The sequence below is a fragment of the Armigeres subalbatus genome, chromosome 2, assembly GCF_024139115.2.
Source record: "Armigeres subalbatus isolate Guangzhou_Male chromosome 2, GZ_Asu_2, whole genome shotgun sequence".
NCBI lineage: Eukaryota > Metazoa > Arthropoda > Insecta > Diptera > Culicidae > Armigeres > Armigeres subalbatus.
In genome coordinates, this window is record NC_085140.1 from 212,546,425 (window position 1) to 212,565,315 (window position 18,891).

Genomic DNA, 18,891 nt, shown 5'->3' on the forward strand with positions numbered 1-18,891 from the left:
GAGTGGATGGAAGGTGTCGTGTGTCCCATCTACAAAAAGGGCGATAAGCTGGATTGTCGCAACTACCGCGCAATCACATTGCTGAACGCCGCCTACAAGGTACTCTCCCAAATTTTATGCCGTCGACTAGCACCAACTGCAAGGGAGTTCGTGGGGCAGTACCAGGCGGGTTTTATGGGCGAACGCTCCACCACGGACCAGGTGTTCGCCATTCGCTAAGTACTGCAGAAATGCCGCGAATACAACGTGCCCACACATCATCTATTCATCGACTTCAAAGCCGCATATGATACAATCGATCGGGACTAGCTATGGCAGCTAATGCACGAACACGGTTTTCCGGATAAACTGACACGGTTGATCAAAGCGACGATGGATCGGGTGATGTGCGTAGTTCGAGTTTCAGGGGCATTCTCGAGTCCCTTCGAAACCCGCAGAGGGTTACGGCAAGGTGATGGTCTTTCGTGTTTGCTATTCAACATCGCTTTGGAAGGGGTAATACGAAGAGCAGGGATTAACACGAGTGGTACAATTTTCAATAAGTCCGTCCAGCTATTTGGTTTCGCCGACGACATAGATATTATGGCACGTAACTTTGACAAGATGGAGGAAGCCTACATCAGACTGAAGAGGGAAGCTAAGCGGATCGGACTAGTCATCAACACGTCGAAGACGAAGTACATGATAGGAAGAGGTTCAAGAGAAGACAATGTGAGCCACCCACCGCGAGTTTGCATCGGTGGTGACGAAATCGAGGTGGTAGAAGAATGTGTACTTGGGCTCACTGGTGACTGCCGAAAATGACACCAGCAGAGAAATTCGGAGACGCATAGTGGCTGGAAATCGTACGTACTTTGACTCCGCAAGACGCTCCGATCGAATAGAGTTCGCCGCCGTACCAAACTGACAATCTACAAAACGCTAATTAGACCGGTAGTCCTCTACGGACACGAGACCTGGACGATGCTCGTGGAGGACCAACGCGCACTTGGAGTTTTCGAAAGGAAAGTGCTGCGTACCATCTATGGTGGGGTGCAGATGGCGGACGGTACGTGGAGGAGGCGAATGAACCACGAATTGCATCAGCTGTTGGGAGAACCATCCATCGTTCACACCGCGAAAATCGGACGACTGCGATGGGCCGGGCACGTAGCCAGAATGTCGGACAGTAACCCGGGTAAAATGGTTCTCGACAACGATCCGACGGGCACAAGAAGGCGAGGTGCGCAGCGGGCAAGGTGGATCGATCAGGTGGAAGATGACTTGCGGACCCTCCGTAGACTGCGTGGTTGGCGACGTGTAGCCATGGACCGAGCCGAATGGAGAAGACTCTTATATACCGCACAGGCCACTTCGGCCTTAGTCTGAATAAATAAATAATAATAATTGCTCGACCGGCAAATGATTGCGGATTGTGAGCGTTTGAACTATGTTTACCCGGCGAATCTGGGATCCTCGCTCAGTTTTGTCGTAGTACGTGAAGAATTGATGCCGCTTCTCAGTTAAATACTGCAGAAGACGTTTGTGATCGTCAAAGGATCCCGGCAAAACACGGACAGTCACCCTTCCTGGTAATCTGAAATGAAAACTCGATCCCCTGAAGGTTACTTCCTAAGCCAGAAAACAATTGGCGGAATCATTTGCTTCTTCGCACGAATCGAATCACCTGGGCTAGAGGTAAATTCGATTTGCTCAATTTCGTCATTAATCAATTCGAACTGATTGAATTATTTCCAATGTTAGAGTTAGAAGGAACATCTGAAGTCTCCAGCTTCCTTCTATTTTTTCCGCGCTTTGGCAGGACGGTCTCGAAACCTTGTTTCGTAGAAGGAAGTGGTGAATTCAGAGACTCCCCCTTCCTCCTGTTTTTATTAATGCTCATTGCTGAGCGTGGAGACGTGACCTTCTAAGAGGTTTTTTTTTTCCAGAACGGTGTCCTTGCAGGATTACCACCGCTTGTCGAAATTTAACTTCCGTAAACGTAAAACGAAGACACTGGTCCAAGCAAAGATCGTAACTGTTGAAATTAAAATAACTTCGGTTAGTATTCAAAACTTCCTTCAGCAAAGAGAAAATCACAGCAGGAAAGCACAATGCGGTCTGTACTACAATCAATAATAATTTTGTTCTCTTCAATGTCATAATTCGTAATAATTTTTGTTATTTTCATCTTTTTTCATGTAACACATAGGGTTATATTTTTGTTCAATTGTAAACATATTTAGTAACATTTTTGTAAAAACCAACAGAAATTTTGTTACAATGTATGTTAATTTTTTAAGTTATGGTACATATTTTATAAAAAAAATCTCTGTTACAGAAAGTTGCCGTAACAGAATAACAAGTTTTGATATGGACGGGATAGCTAGTTTGATTCTACATGACAATTTAAAGGGAAAATGCCGGTGGTTTCCTGTTTCCTTACACGCATTATGCTTCGAGATTAGTTGACAGCTCTGTACTCTGAACGGATAACCAGAAACAAGCCCAAGAACACCCTCGATAAAGTTATATTTCAGGCCTGTCTAAAGTGCTTATCTAATTACCTAGGCACCACAAAGGCAAAGTGAATAATTGTGATATTTTCAAATACATAAAACATTACTCATCTGTGGCAGGCAGCTTGTTCTCGTCACTACGACGAAGCTACCGATTTAGTTGAAGAATACAGTAACGTCCTGGTCCGATATAACGTGCAAAAAAAAAACTGATAAAAGATAAAAGTAAAATTGTCCCGAAAATTGATAAGATTATGATCTTTGAGGAATCTTTTTTCGTTGTGACACCATTAGTTACGAATGACATTTGTTGAGTGCACAACCATAGCAGCGCTCTTCGGGAGTCCCAGCGCGGGTAAGTCAATCAATTATTTTAATTTGATATTTGTTGCTTTTTTACCGAAGTTATCAACAGCGATGGACATGTGTGATAATGTGTATGGGTCGAGTTTAGAGATAATTGAATTAATTTCCCTTGTCATAAGACGAGTGTGTACCTTCCCATTTAATTCCACCACTTGATTATACCTTGACAGATACGTATTTCGACCTCGTAGACGACCTCACTGCGTCTTTAGTGTCTCGTATTTGACTCGGCTCGAATTAATTTGTTTTTTTATCATTCGAAACTTTCAAACAAACATTTTTCTAAAAAGCTGTTTGATGGTAAGAATATTTTAGCTCTAAATAATCTATATGCAAATTCGAAGCTTCACCAATTCAACCAAATACAGTCAAACTATATAGCTGGAAACGATTGAATACAGTACGCAATTCGTTCAAGGATAATGTTTTGTGCTTTTTACTTATTGACTTCTTTTCATGTAGACACATGATAACGGCGATCCTAACTTTGATTAACCCTGAAGTATACAAAGAATGTTTCATTCAGAATCTATCTTAGCCTGGCATTAGAGGCGCGGCTTCATAAAACAAGACCATACTGAATGTGGCTGGGTTCGATTCCTGGTCCGGTCTGAAGTGTAACTGTAAAGATATATGAATTCAAAATTGGCATCTTGGCATGGCGCTGTTTGCTGTTCGTTTAAACTTCCGGGACTCGCACCGTTGTAGAAAGTACAACACGTTGAGTAAAAATGAGATATCTTTTTAATCAGTTGACCAATTTGCACCAAACCACCATGTATTCCTCAAAAAATTAGTTCTTCATCAATTGAAAAGATAATAAAAGTGATTCGATAGAAGGCTCGGCTAAATATAGCTAAATAAAAGGCTCATCCTAAAGTAACGCGATTTTTTTAATATGATTTCTGATAATAACCTTGGAGTTAATTCGCAGTTCTCACTCACCGATGACCGTAGCTAGCCTTCCGGAAAACCCGGAACGTTCGTAAAAAATGGTCATTTTGAAAAGTTCGTCCTACAGGAGCGCAATTTTTTCTAAGCAATTTCCTATGGTGATCTTAGAATTAATACACAGTTTACTATACTATGACCGCAGGTGGCCACCAGACGGCCTTATGGATAATCCGGAACGTCCGGAAAAATGGTCATTCTGGAAAGTTCATCCGAGATCAGCGCAATTTTTTCTAAACCATTGCTAATGAGGATGTTTGAGCTAAAACACATTTCTCACACTGCTATCGGAAAATCCGGAACGTCCGTAAAAATGGTCATTTTGTGAAGTTCGTCCTAGAGCAGCGAAAATTTTTCTAAACCATTTCTGGTGGTGATTTTGGAGATATTCCACAGTTCTTACTCTGCTATAACCGTACGTGGCCACCAGACGGCCTTCCTTATAATTCGGAACGTCCGTAAAAATGGTCATTCTGGAAAATTCGTCCGAGAGCAGCGCATGACCAGGAAGTTAGTCAATGCTCTTTACCATACAATCTTGTATAGAGTTTTCCACCTTCACCAACAGTATAATAATAGCCCAAAAATATATGCACTACGCAAACAAATGAATGATGAATCCTATCATAATAATACTTAAATAGTAGTCATTGATGATAATAACCACATCAGCTATTCGAGAGATATTGAATACCAAATCAATACCTTGTCTATGTTAAGTTATTCGACAAGTATGATGTGTTTGTAATGACCATCTGAATTCCTGAAAATACCTCAATGAGGTATCATACCTACTTGAGGTACAAACAATGCACTTTGCCTTATTCGATGCACTGTAAATCTATATGAATCCTGGCTAGTATGATCAGTTTTTTGACAATAATAACGAGTGACCAATCCCAACAAACATTGAATGCTGTTAATGATCTTATTTAGCCAAAAAGAAGCTATTTAAGCCAGACAAAATTGGGATGTGATAGGAACGCAAAATACGAAAATCTAATTGGATGTAAGAAACAAGTTTTTCCTGCATTTCCAATTCTTACAGTTACTGTTAGACTAGTCTAGTTGAAGGTACAGGATTGCAAAGGAAACGCTATGGAAATCAATTTCCTGTTCTAGCGATTGCTGTAACATGAGAAATATACAAAAAGATACAAAGTAGGCGAATGAAATGGGCCTGAGATTGAACCCAAGGCCTTCTGTGTATGAGGCAGAAACGGTAGTTATATGACTATCAAGTACACTTTTCTGAACACATTGGTTTTCAAATCCAAAATAACTGTAAATGACGGCACTTTCAAATCCCACATATCCTGCGATATCTAACAAAACTGGTTGATCCATATTTCACCACCCAGCGGATGTAATCCAAACTTAACAATTATTCAGAATAATGGTTTTTATCCTCGAACAGCTGTGAAGAAGACAGCCACTCTCTAATATCACAGATCCGGGGTTATATATTCAAACTGGTGGTTTCACATTTACTATCACCACTCTACGGATGAATTTTAAACTTCATAATATTTCAACATATTGTTTTCCAATCCCCGAACAACTTTGTAGAAGACGGCAATTTTCTAAATCCTCCAGATCCCAAGATTCGAAGAACTGATATCTCATATGCAGTAGCACCTCCTTGCGGATGAATTTTGAATTATTCAGTTTTTCAACATATTGGTTTCCAATCCTCGAATAACTTTGTAGAAGATGGCACCTTTCTAATTTCCACAGACTCCGAGATAACTAACCTAACTAATAACTTATATACACTAGCGCCGCCTTACGGTTGAATTTAGAACTAAACATTTTATTAACATATTGGTTTCCAATCCTCGAACAACTTTGTGGAAGACGGCAACTTTCTAATTCCCACAGATCCTTAGATATCGAACCAAACTGGTATTTTCATATACACTAGCGCCGCTTAGTGGGAGAATTCTAAATCAATTTTTTTCTTGACTCATAGGGCCTCATGGGATTATAGATAAATTAGATATATTTAGAATTCTTATAAGAAACATTGCGCCATTTATTGAGAAGATGGACTATTTTCACCGGTGTTCCGTTGATTCCGGATCTTCCGGAAGACCATCTCAAATGCATAGTTAGTTTCTATATTTTGGGAGCAATTATTTAACTAACAACGGTCTATGACTGAAACCGTACGATTTCCACCTTCACTTGTTCGAATTTGAAATGTTTTAAAAAAGGATTGCTATAAAGTGGATTCTATGAGGAACTTATTACCTTTGTCCGTCAAGGCAGCATAAAACATAATATCACCAAAACTCAAATTTGTTGGACATATTTTTGTAGTGAGCGTTATAGTTGCAACATATTGCATATGTGTGACAATTTCTTACAATGTTGGTGCGTTTCTTATATATTTTTTTGTTTTCGGCTTAGTTCTTAATAAAGTATGTATTTATCACAATGATTGTCTACGAATAAGGTGCAGACTCAGCAATACACCAAATGCAATACATATTTTATTGTTAAAAACGATGCTTGCTTAGAATGTGCGTTTTGTCATCATCTCCTTCAACATTCCATTCCACTGCCATCTACACACTGGTCATCGCAGGCGCTACTTCAATTCATTTTGTTTATGCACGTTTGCACTTCACGCTAAATAAAACCCATTGCAACGTCATTCCCATTCATGAACAGTAGACTGGTTTGCATTTTAAGACAAAACAAAACAAAGTTATGTCTTTCAATACAGATCCAAATAAATTGCCCCTATTTTTTGGCCAAGCGAACAACATAACGAAAAACATAATTTAAATTTTCATAAAAAGTTTTATCATTTTCAACAATACAATTTGTGTACCAGTCTAATAATGAGTAGATGTCACCATTTGCGACGTCGTCGATCGTCACGCGTTCATTGCTGCGTCCAACACTGTCAACCACGACTACCGACGACGGCGACGACGACAACGATGAAAATGTGATGACCTACGATGGCGACAACTTCAGTATTGGTGCAGAATTTGCATACTTTACAAAAATGGAAAACTTGATTTGTTCGCTTGCGGTTTGGATTGGGAAAGTGGAACCTTGAACCACATTGTTGCTGGCCAGTCGAACAATAATTCACAACACCTTGCAAAAATGACCTATTTGCCATCATACGGTAGGCAGTTCAGCTAATATTCTCACTTAGGTTCTGTTGATGCAGGGAAGGTATATTCACTATATCTCAGTTGCTTAGAAAAACCACCACAGACGTGACAATAAGCGCGACAGCATGTTCGGTTTAAATGCATCTGTGCATTCCGATTCTCACTAATGCCCCTATGCTGTGATAACCCATAGTTCGTTGTGATTGCGATTAGTGGCCAATTGATCGTCTCTGCCCTGCGTTGTGCTTCGATTTCCGTGGAAAACCTGTAGGAAATTCTATTGCAGGGATCTTCACGACAACCTGAACGTTGGCATGGCGTCCGCTACGGGGGCCATGAGTTTGGCTTCAATGGCAGCTTCCCGAACCGACGAGGCGAGCACTAGCAAAACCAGTCCCAGCGAACTCAACGCCGATGGACCCATATCGTGCAGCACCGACGGAGAGCAAGCCGAGCTAGTGGTCCTGAATGACTTGAATGGTGATATTAGTAAGGTGAGTAACTTTGAAACTTTCTAGATTTGGTGATTTGAAAAACTAGAATTGCATACATTTCGATCTAAGAGAAGTACACGGTGTGTTGTTCAAAGTTGTATACCTACCGAGTTCTTACAAGTGCTTCTAATCAATCAAAAGTTTTCTAATCTTTTTTGTATGTCTTTATTTAAGAAACTTGTTGCCCTTGGCTGGCTCATCTTTGTTATTTTTTTAAAATTGTGCCCCTTGGTAAAATCGTTTTTTCAATGCAGAATGATACCAAATTGCACTAAAATCAGACCAAAAAAAAAATAATTAAAAAATAATTTAAAAAGCGGTGTCGAGCCAGTCTCCTTAAAGACAATTAAAAAAATAAAAAAAATCTCTTGGAAAATTTTTGATACTTTTGGAACATTTCTTCATCGAAAAAAAAAAACAGATTGATACACTTGGTATTGGTGATGCCTTTCTCGCGCATTATATAAAAATAAAAAAAAACCCTGATTAATCCACCTAGCGGTGTTGGTGCCTATCTCGTGCATTAGATACACCAAACAATTTGACAGCTTTTTTTTAACCTATTTTGTGTATGAAAATAGTGTTTTGGTCATAACTTCTGAGTTCTATTTGGCCATTTTTCAATAGCAAACAATGGGACAGAATTTCCCGTTGAATACAATATTTTGCGAGAGCTAAATTCCGAAAAGTGTGAAAAAAATTTTGTACACATACATCCATATATTGCTGTTCCAGAGAAAAAACTACCGTAGCTGTCACTTCATACTTTTTCTCTACTATGATGACAACGCCAGATATCAGATTTTTGTTTCAGTGTATGAAGATTTTCAGGCTTGCGGTAGAACTTTGACAGCTGCGGAAAAACTTTACGGAATCCGCAAAATGGAAAATTTTGAAGAGATCCGCAATATACACACAAACAGATATCACCTAAATTTGGCGAGCTGAGTCAATAACACTATGGATATCAGAGCCTTCTATCAAACGTTCGATTTTGGAGTATGCAAATAGCCTTAACGTTTACTTAGTAAACAAGAAAGACAAAACTACATGGCGCAAAAACATTAGATCTTAACGTTTCATGCATTTTTCAGTTATTTGGCGACATGAAAAAAAAATCCTATAGTCTTTCAGTACAACTTTGTTGTACGAGAAAGTCAAAAACCGATTTAAAATTTTTCCAAGAGTGGACTATTTAGACACCCCTAAACCATGACCGGTTGAGCTCAAATTTTGCAGCCATGAGGGGAATAAATTTCATGAGAAAAAATGCCAAACATCGATCGATAAAAAATCAGACCATCCTTATAATAAATAGCAAATGGATGAATAGTGCACTGTATGTTCTGTGAATGATAGAATTTTTGAACAGTGTCTTGTAAAGATGGTGGGGTAAAACGGACAGGGGACTCGACAAGTCGAGTCAAGTACGAAACACTGAAGACGACCACACAGTTGTGGTCGAAATACGTATCTGCAAAGATAACGAAAATTAACTGGTGGAATTAAATGGACAGTACTTAATTCGTCTTAGACGGTTGAATACATTCCACTAAAAGAGCTTAATATATTTTACTGAATCAACATTTTGACGGCACAATACACGGTTCGAGGCCGCATCTCTCCATCCTCGGATACGCCCCACGCTCGCCAAGTCGTTCTGCACCTGGTCTGCCCATCTCGCTCGCTGCGCTCCACGCCGTCTCGTACCTGCCGGATCGGAAGCGAACACCATCTTTGCAGGGTTGCTGTCCGGCATTCTTGCAACATGCCCTGCCCATCGTACCCTTCCGGCTTTAGCTACCTTCTGGATACTGGGTTCGCCGTAGAGCTGGGCGAGCTCATGGTTCATTCTTCGCCGCCATACACCGTCTTCTTGCACACCGCCAAAGATGGTCCTAAGCACCCGTCTCTCGAATACTCCGAGTGCTTGCAAGTCCTCCTCGAGCATTGTCCATGTTTCATGTCCGTAGAGGACAACCGGTCTTATTAGCGTCTTGTACATAACACATTTGGTGCGGTGACGAATATTTTTTGACCGCAGTTTCTTCTGGAGCCCGTAGTAGGCCCGACTTCCACAGATGATGCGCCTTCGTATTTCACTACTGACATTGTTATCAGCCGTTGGCAAGGATCCGAGGTAGACGAATTCCTCGACCACATCGAAGGTATCCCCGTCTATCGTAACACTGCTTCCCAGGCGGGCCCTGTCGCGCTCGGTTCCGCCCACAAGCATGTACTTTGTCTTTGAGGCATTCACCACCAGTCCAACTTTTGTTGCTTCACGTTTCAGGCGGGTGTACAGTTCTGCCACCTTTGCAAATGTTCGGCCGACAATGTCCATGTCATCCGCGAAACAAATAAATTGGCTCGTACCCCGGCTGTTACACCCGGCTCTCCGCATGACACCTTCTAGCGCAATGTTGAACAACAGGCACGAAAGTCCATCACCTTGTCTTAGTCCTCGGTGTGATTCGAACGAATTGGAGTGTTCGCCCGAAATCTTCACACAGTTTTGCACACCATCCATCGTTGCTTTGATCAGTCTGGTAAGCTTCCCAGGGAAGCTGTCCTCGTTCATAATTTTCCATAGCTCTACGCGGTCTATACTGTCGTATGCCGTCTTGAAATCAACGAACAGATGGTGCGTTGGGACCTGGTATTCACGGCATTTTTGAAGGATTTGCCGTACAGTAAAGATCTGGTCCGTTGTCGAGCGGCCGTCAACGAAGCCGGCTTGATAACTTCCCACGAACTCGTTCACTAATGGTGACAGACGACGGAAGATGATCTGGGATATCACTTTGTAGGCGGCATTAAGGATGGTGATCGCTCGAAAGTTTTCACACTCCAGCTTGTCGCCTTTCTTGTGGATGGGGCATTCCGAGTAGCACACTTGTCACATATCAGTCATTGTGACTCATATGTGATCAAATCCAGTCACATTAGAGTTGCTGCAACCAAAACGATCTGAACTGTGCTACTAGGGATATAACCCCTTTCTTCCACTCCTCCGGTAGCTGTTCAGTTTCCCAGATTCTGACTATCAGTTTGTGCAGGCAAGTGGCCAGCTTTTCCGGGCCCATCTTGATGAGCTTAGCGCCGATACCATCCTTACCAGCTGCTTTATTGGTCTTTAGCTGTTGGATGGCATCCTTAACTTCCCTCAAGGTGGGGGCTGGTTGGCTTCCATCGTCCGCTGCACTGACGTAGTCATCTCCTCCGCTGCCTTGACTTTCACTGCCTGTGCTCTCAGCGCCATTCAGATGTTCCTCGTAGTGCTGCTTCCACCTTTCGATCACCACACGTTCGTCCGTCAAGATGCTCCCATCCTTATCCCGGCACATTTCGGCTCGCGGCACGAAGCCTTTGCGGGATGCGTTGAGCTTCTGATAGAATTTGCGTGTATCTTGAAAACGGCACAGCTGTTCCATCTCCTCGCACTCCGCTTCTTCCAGGCGGCGTTTCTTCTCCTGAAAAAGGCGGGTCTGCTGTCTCCGCTTCCGTCTATAACGCTCCACGTTCTGCCGGGTACCTTGCTGCAGCGCGACCGCCCGCGCTGCGTCCTTCTCCTCCAGAATCTGTCTGCACTCTTCGTCGAACCAATCGTTCCGTCGACTTCGACCCATATACCCGACGTTGTTCTCCGCTGCGTCGTTAATGGCTGCTTTGACTGTATTCCAGCAGTCCTCAAGAGGGGCCCCATCGAGCTCACCCTCTTCCGGCAACGCTGCCTCGAGATGCTGCGCGTATGCAGTGGCGTCATCAGGTTGTTTCAGTCGCTCTAGGTCGTACCGCGGCGGTCGTCGGTACCGAACATTGTTGATGACGGATAGTTTTGGGCGCAGTTTAACCATCACCAGATAGTGGTCAGAGTCGATGTTAGCGCCACGATATGTCCTGACGTCGATAATGTCGGATTTGTGATTCTGTCTGCAGTGGTGATCTCCAGGTGTACCTATACGGGAGGCTGTGTTGGAAGTAGGTGCTGCGAATGGCCATATTCTTGGAGGCGGCGAAATCAATTAGTCGTAGGCCGTTTTCGTTCGTCAGCCGGTGAGCGCTGAACTTTCCAGTAGTCGGTCTAAACTCCTCCTCTTGGCCAACCTGAGCGTTCAAATCTCCTATGATGATTTTGACGTCGTGGCTTGGGCAGCTGTCGTACTCACGTTCCAGCTGCGCGTAGAATGCGTCCTTATCATCATCAGTGCTTCCGGAGTGTGGGCTATGGACGTTGATTATGCTGAAGTTGAAGAACTGGCCTTTGATCCTCAACCTGCACATTCTTTCATTGATCGGCCACCACCCGATCACGCGCCTTTGCATATCGCCCATCACTATGAAAGCTGTTCCCAGCTCGTGTGTGTTGCCGCAGCTCTGGTAGATGGTATGATTACCTCTAAACGTTCGCACCATTGATCCCTTCCAACAAACCTCCTGCAGCGCTACGATGCTGAATCCACGGTCCTTGAGCACATCGGCGAGTATGCGTGTGCTCCCGATGAAGTTGAGAGATTTGCAGTTCCACGAACCGAGTTTCCAATCGCTAGTCCCTTTTCGTCGCAGTGGTCTTCGCCGATGGTTCCGGTCCGAACTCTCTTGTTGATTGTTCGTTGCGTGAGTTTTTTCTGGCTGGCTTGCAGGGCCTGACACCAAACCCCCCAAATTCCCGGAGGACCATTCCTCCTTATTCCCGGTGGACCATGGTGCACAGTTTCACTTAGAGTCCCTCGCTGGCACTCGGACGATGATCAGCCGCCCCTAACATGGAGAACAGACGCTGTTGTGAGCCGATCCTGACATGGAGAACAGACGCTCAATAAGATTTGCACCTCCGGAGAGGAGCAACCCCCCCCTTCCCTGTCAGCATACGACCATAGTTCCCACCGGGGTTGGTTACCCGATCTTCCCTAAGGTTGCTCGTATCCCGGCCAGCACCGCGGGGAGGTAGGGATAGGAGTTGCTGGGTAAGAGGCTAAGGACCGCGAGATGGGGTCTATTTTATTCCTTCAGGTACGCGAAGTACCAATTGTACGCTTTACCCAGCATTTGCTATGCCGTTATGGATACCATACACTGTTTTGAACCAGCCTTGCATAAGAGGTGAAATAAAAAATTTAATACTCACAATACTTCATAAATTTTTGGTATTATTTTTTGGTATTTTACCTCTTATTCAAGGCTATTTCATAACAGAGTATGCTATCGGGGTCGTCGCTCCTGCTCGGGTTGAGCTAAACCGTTACAAATTTGGCACTCTATCATATGGATCTTATTCCTTGTTTCAAATTATGAGTACGGCATGTTATACTACATTCGAATAATGGAAACTCATCTGTTTATTATTGATTTAATGTTGATGCAATGGTTGAAATACCATGGTGATGTAATTTTTGATGTGCAGAATTTAGGCTTTTGAAACAGAAAGCGGCAAAAGTAATCCGCATGATCCTCGAGGATCTCAATTCTCAAAATTAGTCCATGCAAATATTGTGTACGGGTTGAATTGATAGTTTATATTAAAATCCGATTTTTTGAGAATTTTTTTAGATGTTGGATCAAGGTGGTGTAAAACGTTATGGTGTGGGTAATATGGACCACATAGAGGCAGAGTGTAAAATACACCCAGGTTTTTTTTTACGCGGTTGGAATTCATTAATTTCTCGGTTGACCTGAACTTTCACAGCTTTTTAAATATCCACTGAATTTTCTTTGATTTTTTGTGATTTTTTCGTGGGATTAACTCATTGTTTCATTGACGCTGAAGTTCTTAAACGACTAAAACTAAGCCGTGTAAAAAAATACCTGTGTGTAATCGAAATTTTTTGGTGAAGTCCATTTTTCTTCATTTGTCAGCTCACTTCCAGACACATTCATAGTCGGCTCTAGACTGTCAATATTCGGTTGAATATTAGTCATTGAGTATTTATGCACATTCTACAAAATGATAAATTTTCTGAAATCTGAACACGTTTTAAATTAGTAAAGTAAATTATCACATAGAACTGAATCCGATTTGCATCCGCGAGGTACTTTCAACGGTAAACATCGATATCAACAATGCTAATTATGTTTTTTCTGCACATAATAAGCACACTCAGTGACAGTCGAATGAATGAGTTCGTGGAGTAGTCGTCTGACTATGTCATTCTATGTTTTGAATAATCATGCTATGTTTGTCAAAATTCGGACTAAAGTTGCCTCTTGAAGATGAATATTTTATGCTCTGGATAGAGGTCTTCTCCATTCAGCTCGGTCCATGGCTGCACATCGCCAACCACGCCAACCGCCAACCAGTCTGCGGAAGGTTCGCAAATGACAGCAAAATAAAATTTTCATAAAAATTAAAAATTTTCCATAAACAATTAGGAAATTGTCAATAAATAAATCAGGGTATGAGCAATAAATAAATATAAAATTTCCACAAATATATCAAAATTTTCATAAACAATTAAGAATTTTCCACAAAACAGGAATAAATAAGCACTTTTAAAACCAAAAATAGCAATAATATAAATGAAGAATTTTCCATAAAGAAATCAAAATGTTCCACGAAAAAAATACAAAATTTCCATAAATAAATCAATATTAGCAATAAACAATTACAAAATTGTAGGTTAAATTTCGAGAGGGTGGCTGGGTTCGATTCCCGATGCCGGTCTATGCAATTTTCGGATTAAAAATTGTCTCGACTTACCTGTCCATAAAAGTATCATCGGGGTGACACGATATACGAATGCAAAAACGGTGACTTGGCTTAGACACTTCGCGGTTAATAACTGTGGAAGTGCTGAATGAGCACCAAGCAGCGAGGCGGCAATGTTCCACTGGGGGATGTAATGCCAATAAGAAGAAGAAGAAATTTCGAGTGAAATCAACATATTTTTATAACATAAATTTAAGAGAAATGTGTTTCTTAGGAGATGCTGGGTCATTAGGTCGAACGGTCATTAGGTCGAACGGTCATTTGGTCGAATGGCCACTAGGCCGAATTAGAAGTGGGGAGTGAGAAGTGAAGAAGGAAAAAGTAAGAAAGAAGAAGGAAGATGGAAAAAGAAAGAAGGAAGAACGAAGATGGAAGAAGAAATAAGAAAGAAGGAAGAAAGAAGTAGGAAGAAGTAAAAAGAAAGAAGGTATAAGGAAGAAGGAAAAAGAGAAAAAAAGAAGGAAGTAAGAAGTAAGAGGGAAGAAGGAAGTAAGAGAAAGAATAGATGGAAGAAGAAGGAAGGGGGAAGGAAGTACAGGCCGGACTCGATTCTCCGTAGTGTTGAAAAACATTTTACTCCGGATAATCGAACCCTCCGACTAATCGAGCCATTTTTTTGTTCTTGCTGAAAATTTGCTTAAATAATCTTTATTTTTGTTATATAACATCTAATAAAATATCCCGTTGGTCCGTTCATGAATTCTGACTACCGTTAGAGGTGAGCGCCGATCCGAAAATCGCCGGCGGCAACGTTTGTCATAATTTTGGTCGGCGACGGCTTGGCGATTTTTTCATTACGTTCGTAACGTAATGTTTTTTTTCAGGATATTTTAAGACATTAACGGGATAATCCTTTTAATTTCCCCGGAAAAATCTAATGAGCTGTCCCAGGAGATTCTTCCAAGTTTTTCGAATTTTCAACAGGAATTGCTCGAAATTTTTCACGGGAGTTTCTTTGAAATTATCACAGGAAATTATGTAGGAGTTTGCCTATGCCACCGGGCATGCATGGTTCGTATTTAACAGGATTTCTTTGTGATTTTTTAAAGTATCCAACGGAATTCCAACTGGATTTTTTACGGAATTTCTTTGATTTTCTTCGTGAAATTCCTGTTGTCTATTAGCAATTCTTAGGAAATTTTACGAGAAAAAATTCAAAAGACGAAGGGTATTTTGGTTGAAAGTCATTTGACCGAATACCACATGGCCGTATAATACGTTAAGCCGAAAGCTATCTAGCCGAATTCCATTTGTCCGATACGGTCATTAGGTGGAAAATGGTTTGGGGGTACGACCAAAGGCCGTATGCCCTAACAGGTCGTTTGGTCGAATAGGCTTTGTCATCGAAAATTCCATTTGACCGAAACAGTGGTTTAGCAGGAAGGGCAATTTGGCCGAAAATGTTATTCGGCTGATCGGATTATATGGCGAAAAACGTCGACCCATTCAGCCAAACGCCGTTTTCGAACAAACGTTCGGTCGTATGATCTTCACCCGTACATCGCAAATCGTTTTCGATCTTATGTCACCTCGCAGCAGCATTTTTGGTCAAACAATTATTTTCGGCAGCTCGGGAAAATAACACCATATGTTCATTTCGGCCAAATGGCCCTTTTCTACCTTTTCTAGGCCTTTTTGGCTAAATGACCTATTCGATTAGACGACTTTTCAGTCAAATTACCTGTTTGGCCGAACGACATTATCGGACATATGTCTATTTCGGTCAACGAGTTTCGGATTAATGACATATTCGGCCAAACAACAAACGGGCCTTCCCCGTCAAAGCATTTGATTTCAACTTGAAATTTTGTGGATTTCAACAGGAAATCCTTGGAAATTTACGCAGGTAATTCTTCGAGATTCCCAAATGAAATTCTTTATAATTCACCCGGGAAATTTCTGGAATTTGCATTGTTAGTGGCGTCAATCGTCTAGGCGTATTTGCAAGCCATGAAGTGTGAGTTTGATTCCCGCCCTAGTAAGGAGAAAACATTTCGTGAAGTGGAAAACGCTCCACTTGTTCACTAGGTGCTTTGTGAATGTCCTGTCCGTTATCTAATGCTGAGTATTAAGTATTCAGTCTGTGCGAGCTCTGGTCAAAAATGTGATCCTGTCTTTCTTTCTTTTAAATTCTACAAAAAGACCTTCCTAATTTTTAGGGAAATTTACTCAGAATTTCAACGGTAGTGTTTCAGAGATTTCGGAGGATATTCTTCAGAATTTTCATTAAAAGATCTTAGTTTTTACGAAAAGCTTTTTCGCTTTTTGAACGAAAAAATGAAAGAAATTTTCAAGAAAAATAACCTTTCCACGATAAATCCGACATTCTGAGCATGACATGGTGTATGGATCACCTTGGCCACCGAGTGATTCTTTAGAGCTTGAGTTTTATTGACTGCTCGTAGTTGCTACTCCATTATGACCAGATCAGCTGTTCTTGCACAGGGAACCAACAGATGTTTGCTTGGGACTAGCACACATTTTCAATGTACAAGTACTGGTGATCTCATTTGTTAGGTCATACTGGCGCCTGCCACGTCAGAATGCAAGTCAATGTAGGGAAAGGGGAGGAAATGATGATGCAATCCACTACAAGCCGAATATACCTCTGCACTTGCCACGAATTCATGCGGAATTTGTTGGAATTTTTGGGTTAGGTTCGAGAGGCAGAGGTCCATCTTGGTTAACGAGCTGCCAATGTGATAGATAGGAGAAAGCAACTGATGGAATTTCTAATTGGATGTAGGAAACGAGCTCTATAGTTCATTTCCAATTCTAGCAGATTACTGTTAGAATACTCAAGTTGAAGGTATAGGAATAGTAATGGAAACGGTTTGGAAGTCCATTTCCAGTTCTAGCGATTGCTAGAACATGAGAAATGTAGAGAAAGATACAAAGCAGGAGAATGAGACGGACCTGGGATTGAACCCACGACCTCCTGCGTATGAGGCAGAAGCAGTAGCCATATGACTACCAAGCCCGTTTTGGCCACCGAGTGATTCTTTAGAGAATGAAAATATTCATTTCATAATTAAGGGAAGATCCATTAATTACGTAATGCAATAAATGGCCTTTTTCAATCCCCCACCTCCCTATGTCACACTTTTTGTATGAGGTATCTAAAATTTTTTGATGGATTGTCAAACTTCAGGGAACCCCCCTCCCCCTCCATTTTTTCATATAAATATTGAGGCTGATCACAAATTACGAAACGCTAGAAGGAAGACCGTGCGTTACGATTCATACAAACCAATTAAACGTTCCATACAAAAAGCGTTACGAGAGGGAGGATGGAGGTTCAAAATCAGCAAATTTAGCGTTACGTAATTTGTGAACGAACCCATTCCGGATATCCCGGAGGACCATTTGGTAGCATGAGTCACAATGTCAATGCTGTACTAGGAATGTACATTCAAATGCTTAAAAAATATCGGTGCTTTGAATTTAAATTTATAAATTTGGTTGTTTTTATGAATGTTCTTGATTTCCGTTTCATTTTCTTTCATTTCTTTCACAAAATCTGAAAGTCTCCTTAATAAAGAAACAAAAAAACAAAAAAAAAAATCTTTCACAAAATTCGTAATGCTTAATTTGATAATTTTTGTACCCCACTCTCCCTCTCGCAACCCTCTATTATGGAAGGTTTATTTTTTTGTACGGACCGTAACGCTTGGTCTGACTCCCTCCCCCCCCCCCTAAAGCGTTACGTAATTTGTGAACAGTCACTGATGAAAGCGAGAAAGGCACTATCATTACTAAATGTCTTGCACATATTGGATACGTTACGGATACACACTGATAACACATATTTTTATTTTTGTAAGATGGGTAAAATATTACTCCGGATAACCTAGCCATTTTCTCCGGATAATCGAGCCCCGGATAATCGAGTCCAGTCTGTAATAGAATTAAGAGAAGGAAGAAAAATAAAGAAGAGAGAAGTAAGAGAAAAAAAAAGTAAGAAAAAGGAAGAAGAAAAAAAGTAAGAAGAAGGAAGAAGAAAGAAGGAAGAAAGAAAAGCGAAGATAAAAGAAGAAACAGCGAAGAACAAAGAAGGAAGGAGAAATAAGGAAATGGCTCGGTATTTTTGTTTATAGTGGTGAAAACATCAAAAATGCTTAACGGGTGCATATTTGATTGTTCTCCCCTAACAATTTTTGAACCCAAAGCTTGTGTGTCTGGGCAATTATATCTTGCTACGTCCATAACACACTACTTCAAAGAGGTCTACCCAGCGTTACGGGGAAGATAATGGCCCTTCCTGTCGGCTAACAATTCCGTGGTAGTTTCGGGTCGGCAATGACAATAATGTCTCCGATACCGATGGGTTTAACTGAGTGCAAAAACTTGGTCCGTTGGGTAATCTCCGGAATATAATCGTTTACCTAGCATTTCCAATACCTGTTGCTACCTGTTGGATAAGGGAGGTGTACATGTTTTTCTTTAAAGCATAACTGCTATCATCTTTACCCGAACAGGAGAAAATAACTCAATAATACTTAATTCTGGTTTTGATACTTTACACTGGTGGGAACCAAGTGTGCATAAGTGGGAAAATACCAAAGTAATTTTCGAGACAAATATGCATATAACGGAAGTAAAAAAGTTTCACCTCTAATGGGCGAAGCTTCCGTAAGCTTTGCATTACTACATTATTATGTTTATCTTTCAGCAAGCCCAAGCTGAGGGTGGCTGGGTTTGATTCCCGGCTACATTTCTCCAGACTATAAAACGGATCACTA

The 18,891-nt window shown here is 41.3% G+C and overlaps 2 protein-coding genes across 9 annotated transcripts in view; one reads left to right on the forward strand and one right to left on the reverse strand.

Annotated features, from left to right (window-relative positions):
* Window positions 1-18,891, reverse strand: part of LOC134211601 (tyrosine-protein kinase receptor torso-like) — a 198,300-nt gene that overhangs the window by 62,440 nt on the left and 116,969 nt on the right. The window lies entirely within an intron of this gene.
* LOC134211604 (transposon TX1 uncharacterized 149 kDa protein) overlaps window positions 1-18,891 on the forward strand; it is a 179,235-nt gene that overhangs the window by 11,813 nt on the left and 148,531 nt on the right. For 3 of the 4 annotated variants that reach the window (XM_062688647.1, XM_062688648.1, XM_062688650.1), the window contains exon 3: window positions 7,236-7,443. The exons of the other annotated variant lie outside the window; for it this stretch is intronic. In XM_062688647.1, coding sequence (XP_062544631.1) covers window positions 7,236-7,443 — 208 coding nt within the window. The remainder of the gene's footprint in view (window positions 1-7,235; window positions 7,444-18,891) is intronic. 4 annotated transcript variants of the gene reach the window in all.